Source organism: Eurytemora carolleeae, unplaced genomic scaffold (genome assembly GCF_000591075.1).
Source record: "Eurytemora carolleeae unplaced genomic scaffold, Eaff_2.0 scaffold1365, whole genome shotgun sequence".
Taxonomy (NCBI): domain Eukaryota; kingdom Metazoa; phylum Arthropoda; class Copepoda; order Calanoida; family Temoridae; genus Eurytemora; species Eurytemora carolleeae.
In genome coordinates this window covers 46609-58395 of record NW_019397733.1, presented here as the reverse complement: position 1 = coordinate 58395, position 11787 = coordinate 46609, and the positions used below count along the sequence as shown (strand labels likewise).

General features: G+C 31.1%; 1 protein-coding gene across 3 annotated transcripts; it reads right to left on the bottom strand.

Annotated features, from left to right (window-relative positions):
- Nucleotides 1-2969: 2969 nt before the first annotated feature.
- Nucleotides 2970-10655, bottom strand: LOC111715685 (uncharacterized). Of its 3 annotated transcripts, XM_023491043.1 has the most exons (8): nucleotides 10550-10655; nucleotides 10187-10222; nucleotides 7159-7203; nucleotides 6004-6084; nucleotides 5598-5849; nucleotides 4239-4273; nucleotides 3975-4032; nucleotides 2970-3922 (listed from the first exon to the last, which is right to left on the bottom strand). In XM_023491043.1, the coding sequence occupies exons 1-8, from the start codon at nucleotides 10636-10638 to the stop codon at nucleotides 3919-3921; spliced, it is 600 nt and encodes a 199-aa protein (XP_023346811.1). In that variant the 5' UTR covers nucleotides 10639-10655; the 3' UTR covers nucleotides 2970-3918. The 3 variants fall into 3 exon arrangements, with proteins under 3 accessions (XP_023346811.1, XP_023346814.1, XP_023346812.1); XM_023491046.1 differs by lacking the exon at nucleotides 4239-4273 and adding an exon at nucleotides 4864-4898 and having other exon boundaries at nucleotides 3845-4032; XM_023491044.1 differs by lacking the exons at nucleotides 2970-3922; nucleotides 3975-4032; nucleotides 4239-4273 and adding exons at nucleotides 4547-4700; nucleotides 4864-4898.
- Between the last annotated feature and the right edge of the window lie 1132 nt (nucleotides 10656-11787).

The following is an 11787-nucleotide window of genomic DNA, read 5'->3' as shown; positions in this document are numbered from 1 at the left end:
AAATCACAAAGTTGAATAATAATTATTTTTCAATCGTTAAATAAGGGCGATGATTGAAAAAAATGTTATATTTATTTTGTCATTAAAGTTCTACTCAACAACTGGCCAAGATACATACCTGAAAGTTCATTCTTTTTATGCATTTAACATATATTTAAGAAAAATCATTTTCAATTTGAAAAACAAGGATATTTCATTCTTCCTTGATCAGAAAAACGTTTACAGGTTACTGTGCGAATCGGGCAATTTTTTTTAATAAGATGCTCTTTAAATCACAGCTTCAGTCCCTTTAAAAATGTAAAAATCTTGAATCTATTGCACAAGATTGTAATGTACAATATAGAAATCTAAATAAATTTTGCGTGAAAACAAATGTGATATACAATCATATTCCTTTAGACCAAGAATGGAAAATACCCATTCTTCATGAATTACTTAAAGTTAAAGAAGATAATTTTATTCTAAACAACTTTGATGATAATGAGAGCGCAACCATGTTCAACTTTTTATGTTCCGACTAGAAACTATACTTATATATCTATACTTTATTCTTGTTTTTGTCTTATCATAGTGTACCATTTTACCTTTGTGTACGAAATAAATCTATAATAATTTATAAAATATTTACTTTAAAAATCTGTTTTTACCTTATTAATTGTGAAAATTGGAGATTTCCTCTTTAAGTCACGTGATATTACATAGATGAAGATTACACAACTCTGTAGTTTAGCAATTTCCTTACATTTCAACAAGATCTGTTTACAAATTCATTAATTCAAAATTTATTGTTTTTAAAATCTAAAACTTTATTTGGTCTGCAACATTTGGTTCCAAAGATATAGTGATTAGAAAATCAGAGTTTGTGGCAAAGACTCAATTCCTTTGTCGGTGTGATTTAAGTTGCCCTCAATGCAGTAATGGCAATGCCCGACTCACAACGGTACCCTTAAAAGCTTTGACTGATTAAGTATGAATAAGATATCAATGTTTATAATTTTGAAAAATGATTATTTTCAATCCTGGTTTCTCTGCAAAGGTGACTGGCGTATTTCTACTGGCGCATTTAATAGAAATTAACAGAATTTAAGCCAAAAAAACGACAATATCTTCCACATTATTGATTAGATAAAATTTCAAAGTTACCGCTGTAATTCGGGCATTGCCATCTTTGCATGGAGGGTCACGCTATAGGGTCCCTCTAATATCCACTGAGTTATCTATTATGTATAAAATTAGCTTGTTTGTCAATCATTTTCTGTGTTTTATCACATCTAGCTGTACATTTCCATCACAATTTTACATATCAAACATAAATTTGTAGCTTTTTATCTTTTATACTTTTTATGCCTGAACTGAACTGACTTTTTGCCAAGAACTCTGCTATTCTAATCCCTATATCTTAGATACCAGATGTCATAGACCTTAGATATTTCAGACTACGAATTCTGCTAACTCAAATAATCTAATTTTAAAATCTCAAAGGTTTACACCATCCGGGTTTAGAAAATATGAATATGTGATTTGAACTAAATTTGTTTTGTTTTTTACACATTTCTGTCGGTTTAAATAAAGACAATTTACTCAGTAAGTTTAAAGATGGTTGAATTATGGACAAAGCACGATGGAATTTTAATTGAAAAAATAGACACATAGATCCCGCCTGCAACACCTTGGGGTTTTGTCTTATTTCACTAACTTACTTCGATTTTTGTAGAATTTTTGAGGGGGTGTACAATACATTGTAGGAGCCTATACAGGAATATATTTAAGGGAGAGGGTGTACAATACATTGTAGGAGCATATACAGGAATATATTAAGGGAGGGGGTGTACAATACATTGTAGGAGCCTATACAGGAATATATTTAAGGGAGGGGGTGTACAATACATTGTAGGAGCCTATACAGGAATATATTTAAGGGAGGGGGTGTACAATACATTGTAAATCACTATATCTCCCCTTCCACAGTTAAAGACAGTTTCTAAATTGATAACTCAGCTAAAAATTAAAATATATGATATAAAAAACTATAAAATATATTTTTTTTCATATTGAACCACTTTTTCTCGTTTTATATGTGATAGACAACAAAAAGATTAACTCCTCAAAAAAAAGTATTAAAGGCGCAAGTCACACTTTTTTGGTTATAAGTTAAAAATAAGAACGTTTTAAACTTACAGAATAATTAAAAAATAATGCTTGTTCCTTTGTTCACTAAATGGGTCTGCAAGTCCAGTACTGTTGATCATTATCTTTAAGTTTACATGGTTTTATACAGGTTGTCTCAGAGAACATGAGATATAATGTCACAGCTTTTATATCGGCTTTCATTACAAAAGCATTTATTTTAAACACTATTGTAGTCTAGAAGGAAGTGCAAAATAAACACATAGTTTTGTGATTTCCAACATATACTCTATACAACCTTGTAAAATAAACTCCTTGTCATTAATTAATAATTAAACTCGATTTAAAAGTTGTCTCTCCTCAAGTTTATTTGAACACTCTGTACATACGCTGCTTCGTATACAGTGTAACTATGCAACCATGTATATTGTATAATGCATATAAACCAAAAGAATCATTAAAGTTTAATTTCAAGGTATAGTCCTTGAAGTTTAATTGTTTATTAATCCAGCCTGCAACACCTTGGGGTTCTGTTTTACTTAACTTACTCGCTTCAAAATTTTGTAGCCCTAGTTATGTACATTTTAGCTTGTTTTGAGATTGAACAGGAGAACATTTAGGAATTATAAGAATTAAATACTTTTAAGCCAAATAAAACGACTTCTTCCACATTATTGATCAGGTAAAGGTTTCAATGTGAATCGGGCATTACCAATATTTTGCATTGTAGGTCACTCAAATTACGCTTATTTATTGTAAATAGATCATTAATTTATTGTAAATAGATCATTCATTCATTGTAAATAGATCATTCATTCATTGTAAATAGATCATTNGAATCATATTTTGTGGTATTTACCTCGAATCATATTTTGTGGTATTTACCTCGAATCATATTTTGTGGTATTTACCTCGAATCATATTTTGTGGTATTTACCTCGAATCATATTTTGTGGTATTTACCTCGAATCATATTTTGTGGTATTTACCTCGAATCATATTTTGTGGTATTTACCTCGAATCATATTTTGTGGTATTTACCTCGAATCATATTTTGTGGTATTTACCTCGAATCATATTTTGTGGTATTTACCTCGAATCATATTTTGTGGTATTTACCTCGAATCATATTTTGTGGTATTTACCTCGAATCATATTTTGTGGTATTTACCTCGAATCATATTTTGTGGTATTTACCTCGAATCATATTTTGTGGTATTTACCTCGAATCATATTTTGTGGTATTTACCTCGAATCATATTTTGTGGTATTTACCTCGAATCATATTTTGTGGTATTTACCTCGAATCATATTTTGTGGTATTTACCTCGAATCATATTTTGTGGTATTTACCTCGAATCATATTTTGTGGTATTTACCTCGAATCATATTTTGTGGTATTTACCTCGAATCATATTTTGTGGTATTTACCTCGAATCATATTTTGTGGTATTTACCTCGAATCATATTTTGTGGTATTTACCTCGAATCATATTTTGTGGTATTTACCTCGAATCATATTTTGTGGTATTTACCTCGAATCATATTTTGTGGTATTTACCTCGAATCATATTTTGTGGTATTTACCTCGAATCATATTTTGTGGTATTTACCTCGAATCATATTTTGTGGTATTTACCTCGAATCATATTTTGTGGTATTTACCTCGAATCATATTTTGTGGTATTTACCTCGAATCATATTTTGTGGTATTTACCTCGAATCATATTTTGTGGTATTCACCTCGAATCATATTTTGTGGTATTCACCTCGAATCATATTTTGTGGTATTTACCTTGAATCATAATTTGTGGTATTCACCTCGAATCATATTTTGTGGTATTTACCTTGAATCGCTTTTAATATTTGCGTACTCGACACTGTTCTCTTTGTTTTTGAGCTCATCTAAAAAATCAGAATATTTTTTCTTCTTTTAGAACTCGGGAGTTGAGAGTGACGATTATGTTTTTGATTTAGTATGGTGAATGGTGATGCCTATAACTGGTAAAAGTGTAATCAGAATAATCATAGAGAGTAATCGTAATAGAGTAATAGAATAATCATAGAGCTAGAGTTAGATTACGATTTTAGCATATTTTAAGAAAACCTACCTTTTGCTGCAAAGAGTGCACGTTTATCCCCAGATCTGGAAAACAAATGATAACAAAATGATTTGTCTGTCTGTATCCAATAAACGTCAAAATGGCTAAACCGATCAGGCCCAAAAGAAATGAGTTTTTTTTTCACAAACTCTAATTTTGTAATCCCTATATCTTTGCATCCCGATGTCGTAGACCTTTGATATTTCAAACTATGAATTATGTTATATCAGAAAGTCTAAGTTTGAAATAACGAAGGTTTAGACCATCAGGTTGGAAATATATAGGGATTAGAAAATCAAAGTATGTGGTCATGAATCATATTTTGTGGTATTTACCTTGAATCACATTTTGTGGTATTTACCTTGAATCATATTTTGTGGCATTTACCTTGAATCATATTTTGTGGTATTTACCTCGAATCGCTTTTTATATTTGCGTACTCGACACTGTTCTCCTTGTTTTTGAGCTCATCTAAAACAATCAGAATATTTTTTCTTCTTTTGGAACTTGGGAGTTTAGAGTGAAGATTATGTTTTTGATTTAGTATGGTGAATGGTGATGCCTATAAGATGTAATCAGAATAATCGTCTGCTAGAGTTAGATTACATTTTTAGCATATTTTAAGAAAGCCTACCTTTTGCTGCGAAGAGTGCACGTTTATCCCCAGATCTGGAAAAAAAATGATAACAAAATGATTTGTCTGTCTGTATCCAATAAACGTCAAAATGGCTGAACCGATATGGCCCAAAAGAAATGAGTTTTTTTCCCACAAACTCTAATTTTGTAATCCCTATATCTTTGCAACCCGATGTCTTAGACCTTTGATATTTCAAACTATGAATTCTGTTATATCAGAAAGTCTAAGTTTGAAATAACGAAGGTTTAGACCATCAGGTTGGAAATATATAGGGATTAGAAAATCAAAGTATGTGGTCAATTGGCAATTCACATGACCGAAGGAAAGTATTAAAAATATTGCCTAGAACTTTGTTGTTGGAAATCCATCGGTGTAAACAGAAAAAGGAATTGAGTCTTCGCAACACAATCAAATATTATAATCCCCTTTTTTTTAGCAACCTGATGGTGTAAACCTTTGATTTTTCAAACTTAGATTATTTGATCTAACAGAATTCATAGTTTAAAATATCTAAGGTCTAAGACATTAGTTTGTAAAGATAAAGGAAATTTGCGAATTTTTTCAGATGTTTCAAAGAAAAAATGGTAGTTAAAAAAACAATTTAAAAAAATTCTATTACAACAATTTAAAATGATGAATGAAAAAACAATTGTCCCTAGCAAGAACAATTTAATATTTTACGAGATTTAGTCAAACTTTTTTTGTCAAAGATTAAATATTCTTTGTACTACCTTATGGCCTTTTGAATGAGTTCCAAATTGATTCCATTTTGTTCTTCTCTGCTCAATTTCAGATTTGGAATATTCTCTTTGATTTCAGTTGTTTGATCATCATTAACTGCGGTTTGATCATCATTAAGTGCGGTTTGATCATTATTGTCAGTTGTTTGATCATCATTAACTGCGGTTTGATCATCATTAACTGGGGTTTGATCATCATTAACTGCGGTTTGATCATTATTAACTGCTGTTTCGTCATTGTCACTAATCATGAGACGGCACTATGTCATTTGTCCTACAATCAATTGTCCTCCAAACGTTTGTCCTACACATCATTTAACTGTAGGACAAATGTGTAGGACAAATAATATGTCAGATAAATGATTACAGGACCAATGCGACAAATGACATAGCGCCCCTGATGTTATCTGAAGATTTAGGAGTAATAATGTCCGCCAAATTTAGACCAACTTGAACCAGCTGATCTTCATCCACCAACCTACAGATCAAATCAAAATAAGTCGTCGTCGTATTTATCAATATAAGGAAGACGAATTTCGATTTCAATTTTTATTTCTACTAATCTTTCAAACAGCTTGGATACACAAAAACATGGAAAGGAAGAGAAGCTGTCAATTAACAGCATCTTATTGCTTACTTGTAAATTTGTTAATTGAAAAATTTTTGTTAGAAATCCAAACTTATATAAAAAAGTCGTCTTCATTGTAAAATATAATTTTGTATATATTTTGATACAAAAATATCTCGTGGACAAAATCATTTTGTAAAAGTTTGTAAAATTTGACGATACTTTCCGTGTTCATTCTCATTAATTTTTTAAATTTTCAAAGAGGGTTTTCGAATCCCCGACCTGTCAGCAATATTTACTAGAAAAGCATTAGTAATTTCGACATTTTGAAAAAGAGCAAAGGAATTGAGTCTTTGCCACAAAATCAAATTTTCTAATGCAAATATCTTTGCAACCTATAGAGGTAAACCTTAGATCATTTGATTTAACCAAATCAATAGTTTGAAATATCTAAGGTCTACGACATTTGGTTGTTAAGATATAGCGATTAGAAAATCAGCGCTCGTTCCCCTAGCCCGTCCAAACCTAGCCTAGCTTCGTTTAATACATTTTTATCCTTTAAAAAAGGGTGAAGGCCGCCAACATGTTCTTGCTGAGAGAAACTGAATGCATATTTTTAAGTTACGTGTTTTCTAAAAAAAATTGATAATTTTTTTTTTTAAATGTAAACGTTAAATGTTTATTTAGTTTCTTTCATGGGGAAAATGCCGTTTTCCCTTCATGGGGAAGTGGCCACTTGGGAAATTGTCATTTGGGAAAATGTACATTTGGTAAGTTGCCGCTTGGGAAATTGCACCTTTGGAAGTTGCCACTTGGGAAATTGTCACTTGGGAAGTTGCCCAAGGGAAAATGCCATTGGGAAAGTACCAAACACCGTTTTTGCAATTTGTTTTCAGACTAAAATTTAAAAAAAGAGAATAAAATATTTAGAACCAAGTTTTGTATACAAAAAATCCAAATAAAATAAAATTATTTTGTTTTCACCTAGTCCCATTCGTCCATTTTTCAATAAATGTCACCCCGTCGTTCCTGAAACAAAAAATCTATATTAAAAGAAAAAAAAATTATTAAAAACAAAGGGAGGTGAAGGGAGGAGGTTCTCTTATTTAGTTAATTCTTACTTTTAATCAAAAGCACCGAAAACAAATATTCTTTTGAGAATTATTCTTAGATTTTAAAATTTGTTATAACAAGTAATATGTAAGGATTCCATCAAAATAAAAAAAAAACGCAATGCGCTAATTTTTTGTAACGCCATAATTTGCGCTTCCTTGAGTTAAGGAGTTTAGTCTTTGTCACAACCTCAAATAGTTCTAATCCGTATATCGTAGCAACCTGCCGATGTAAACCTTAGATTTTTCATATTATCATTTTTTTGTTCTATCAGAGCTGCGAACTTTAGAATGGTGGATATCAGGATTTATGCTTGATCCTCTGTTTTTGCTAATCTCGAGACTAACACAATCTCGAGATTATATTAGTCTTGAGATTAAATATTTAGATCAACAAATTGGGTTCTAAAAACGCCAGATTGGTTTTTTTTCTTGACTGGAATGGCCTTCACTTATTTTTTTTACCCCCATTTCTTTATTAATAAATTAGTTTAAATTGGTTACAAAAGAATCTTAAACATATTATTAAATATTTTTCTTCATCGTTTAATTTACAAAATGGCCGACAACAAATTCTTTATTTGTTAGAAATTGCGGATTTCTCTCATGGGATAGAATCTATTTTCAAGGCTGTCATTGGTCAATACAATTTACGAACTTTATTCCTGCACACTCATTGGAGAAAATTATGTTCGGATATCCAAAGAGAGCGAAAAAGAGTGGATTAAGGATTAAAATTAAAAGTTTCCACAGTGGATATTCGGATTAAGTAGTTGGGATTAAAGGTTATCCATTCTAAAGTTCCCAGCTCAGAATTCATAGTTTGAAAAAGCTAAATCTACAAAGTTTAGATGCAAAGATAGAAGGATTTGATAATCAGAGTTTGTGGCAAAGAATTAATTCCTTTCCCTAATTTGAGCGAAATGTGCATGCGCGTGCGTTTGGCGCATTTTTTTTCTTGAAAGTTTACTTNCCCCCCTTAAGGAATAAAGATTTTTTCTGAAACTATTATTTAAAAGATTGAAAATAAATCTATAAGAAAAAATTTCGTTATAATTGTTTTCAATTATTCTGATTGAATTTGTTTACCGTGTGTAGATTACTTGAATTTGTTTACCGTGTGTAGATTACTTGAATTTGTTACCCTGTGTAGATTACTTGAATTTGTTTACCGTGTGTATAGATTACTTGAATTTGTTTACCGTGTGTGTAGATTACTTGAATTTGTTTACCGTGTGTGTAGATTACTTGAATTTGTTTACCCTGTGTAGATTACTTGAATTTGTTTACTGTGTGTAGATTACTTGAATTTGTTTACCGTGTGTGTAGATTACTTGAATTTGTTTACCCTGTGTAGATTTCTTGAATTTGTTTACCGTGTGTAGATTACTTGAATTTGTTTACCCTGTGTAGATTACTTTAGTTTGTTTACCGTTTGTGTAGATTACTTGAATTTGTTAACCGTGTGTAGATTACTTGAACTTGTTTACCGTGTGTAGATTACTTGAACATGTCTACCGTGTGTGTAGATTACTTGAACATGTTTACCGTGTGTAGATTACTTGAACATGTTTACCGTGTGTAGATTACTTGAATTTGTTTACCGTGTGTAGATTACTTGAACATGTTTACCGTGTATAGATTACTTGACCATGTTTACCGTGTGTAGATTACTTGAACATGTTTACCGTGTGTATAGATTACTTGAATTTGTTTACCGTGTGTAGATTACTTGAATTTGTTTACCCTGTGTAGATTACTTCAATTTGTTTACCGTGTGTGTAGATTACTTGAATTTGTTTACCCTGTGTAGATTACTTAAATTTGTTTACCGTGTGTAGATTACTCGAATTTGTTTACCCTGTGTAGATTACTTGAATTTGTTTACCGTGTGAAGATTACTTGAATTTGTTTACCGTGTATAGATTACTTGAATTTGTTTACCGTGTGTAGATTACTTGAATTTGTTAACCGTGTGTAGATTACTTGAAATTGTTTACCCTGTGTATATTACTTGAATTTGTTTACAGTGTATAGATTACTTGAATTTGTTTACCGTGTGTAGATTACTTGAATTTGTTTACCGTGTATAGATTACTTGAACATGTTTACCGTGTGTAGATTACTTGAACATGTTTACCGTGTATAGATTACTTGAATTTGTTTACCCTGTGTAGATTACTTGAACATGTTTACCGTGTGTAGATTACTTGAATTTGTTTACCGTGTGTAGATTACTTGAATTTGTTTACCGTGTGTAGATTACTTGAATTTGTTTACCGTGTGTAGATTACTTGAACATGTTTACCGTGTGTAGATTACTTGAATTTGTTTACCGTGTGTAGATTACTTGAACATGTCTACCGTGTGTGTAGATTACTTGAACATGTTTACCGTGTGTAGATTACTTGAACATGTTTACCGTGTGTAGATTACTTGAATTTGTTTACCGTGTGTAGATTACTTGAATTTGTTTACCGTGTGAAGATTACTTGAATTTGTTTACCGTGTGTAGATTACTTGAATTTGTTTACACTGTGTAGATTACTTGAATTTGTTTACCGTGTGAAGATTACTTGAATTTGTTTACCGTGTGTATAGATTACTTGAACTTGTTTACCGTGTATAGATTACTTGAACATGTTTACCGTGTGTAGATTACTTGAATTTGTTTACCGTGTGAAGATTACTTGAATTTGTTTACCGTGTATAGATTACTTGAATTTGTTTACCGTGTGAAGATTACTTGAATTCGTTTACCGTGTATAGATTACTTGAATTTGTTTACAGTGTATAGATTACTTGAATTTGTTTACCGTGTGTAGATTACTTGAATTTGTTTACCGTGTGTAGATTACTTGAACATGTTTACCGTGTATAGATTACTTGAACATGTTTACCGTGTGTAGATTACTTGTCCATCCAGTATGTTATCACTGTATAGAAGAAACAAATAAAAAGATGTTAAAAAAAAGTTAAAAATAAGAGAAAATGTTATTTGTTATCCATATCTATATTTAGATCAAGAATAAATTAGATAAGTTTCGAATTCTAAACATTAATTATTTTTAATTGTGGTTTTTCTGTGACTTGCGCATTTCTGCTGCAGAAAAGCAATGTGGGAATTATAAGAATTTAACACTTTCCAAGCTAGACAACTCTTCCATATTATTGATAAGATAAAGGTTTTAACACTGTATTTGGTTCAAATGAATATTAAATATTTGTTAAATAAAAAATGAGTTTCTTTCTTCAATGTTTTCCTGAAAAATCCCTCTCTCTGATCGCCACTGGAATATCTAAAATTAAAAAGTTCCAAGGATAAAGTTTCATCAAAGGATAAAAGTATCATTAACGGAAAAAATTTATATCAAAGGATAAAAGTTTCATCAAAGGATAAAATGTTCATCGTGTGGTTAAGTAAATTTTTTAATTTCCCGAAAAAGTAGTTGTACACAATTTTATCTTCTAGCTTTTGAGATGAAAATGCGCAATTTTTCCCCCGAAAACTTCGCAGAGCTGGTGGTTATTTTACATACCTATCCCAAGGGACGTTAAGTAATCTAACCTCCCCCTTTTAGGGGGAATCATAAGTAGGTCGATAATGTTGATAAAAAGGCTGTAAAAGTTTAGGATTCGGTTCTCTAAGAGTAAACAAGCTTCAAAAAGTAGCCAAAGAACCGAATGAGTGTTCTTGTGAATTCAAGGAATATTAAACGCAATTTCAAGTGTCACTACATCGATAAAGTCACATGTCCGATTTACAACGGTTCCCTTGAAAGCTTTGTCTGATCAAGTATGAAATAGATATCCATATTTTTCTTTATTTTCATTTGCTGTTTCTCTAGAAAGTGACGTTTCAATTTATTTCTTGCTTGAGAAACATTGGAGAAATTGTTAGAATTAAACACTTTTTTCAACCAAAAAAACAACGTTTTTTTTACAAAAATAAGTTTGAGGGGTACTGTTGTGAATCGGGTGGGTCACTCAAAACTACATCTACAGATCCTTGAAAGTGTGGTTAAATTATCATCAATTTAAAGAAGAAAAATATTGTTTTGTCAAGTCACATGTAGTGTTTACACTTCACGTCATTCAAGGATTACAGGATTCTTTTCAACAGCATTCAACCCCTGCAGGAGGAGTATTTAAATACATATATTTTCATCTCTTCAATTCATACTTATACAGGGTGGACCAACAAGCATTATTCTAATACAGGGTGGATCAACAAACATTATTCGATGACAGGGTGAACCAACTAACATGATTTAAATACAGGGTGGATCTGTGAACATTATTGTGAGATAGGGTGGATTGACAAACATTATGCAAATACAGGGTGGACCAACAAACATTATTATAATACAGGGTGGACCAATTAACATTATTCTAATACAGGGTGGACCAATAAACATTATTCTAATACAGGGTGGACCAATAAACATTATTATAATAAAGTAAAATTATACAGTAATATAATTAGATGGTTAGGAACATA

Coding starts and splice junctions, on each gene's coding strand:
- LOC111715685 (XM_023491043.1), bottom strand. CDS start 10,638: ATGATACTTTTATCCTTTGATGAAACTTTATCCTTGGAACTTTTTAAT. Junction 7,204..10,186: donor GGACAAGTAATCTACACACG/GTAAACATGTTC, acceptor TTTTTGTTTCAG/GAACGACGGGGTGACATTTA. Junction 5,850..6,003: donor AAATCTTCAGATAACATCAG/GGGCGCTATGTC, acceptor TCTCATGATTAG/TGACAATGACGAAACAGCAG.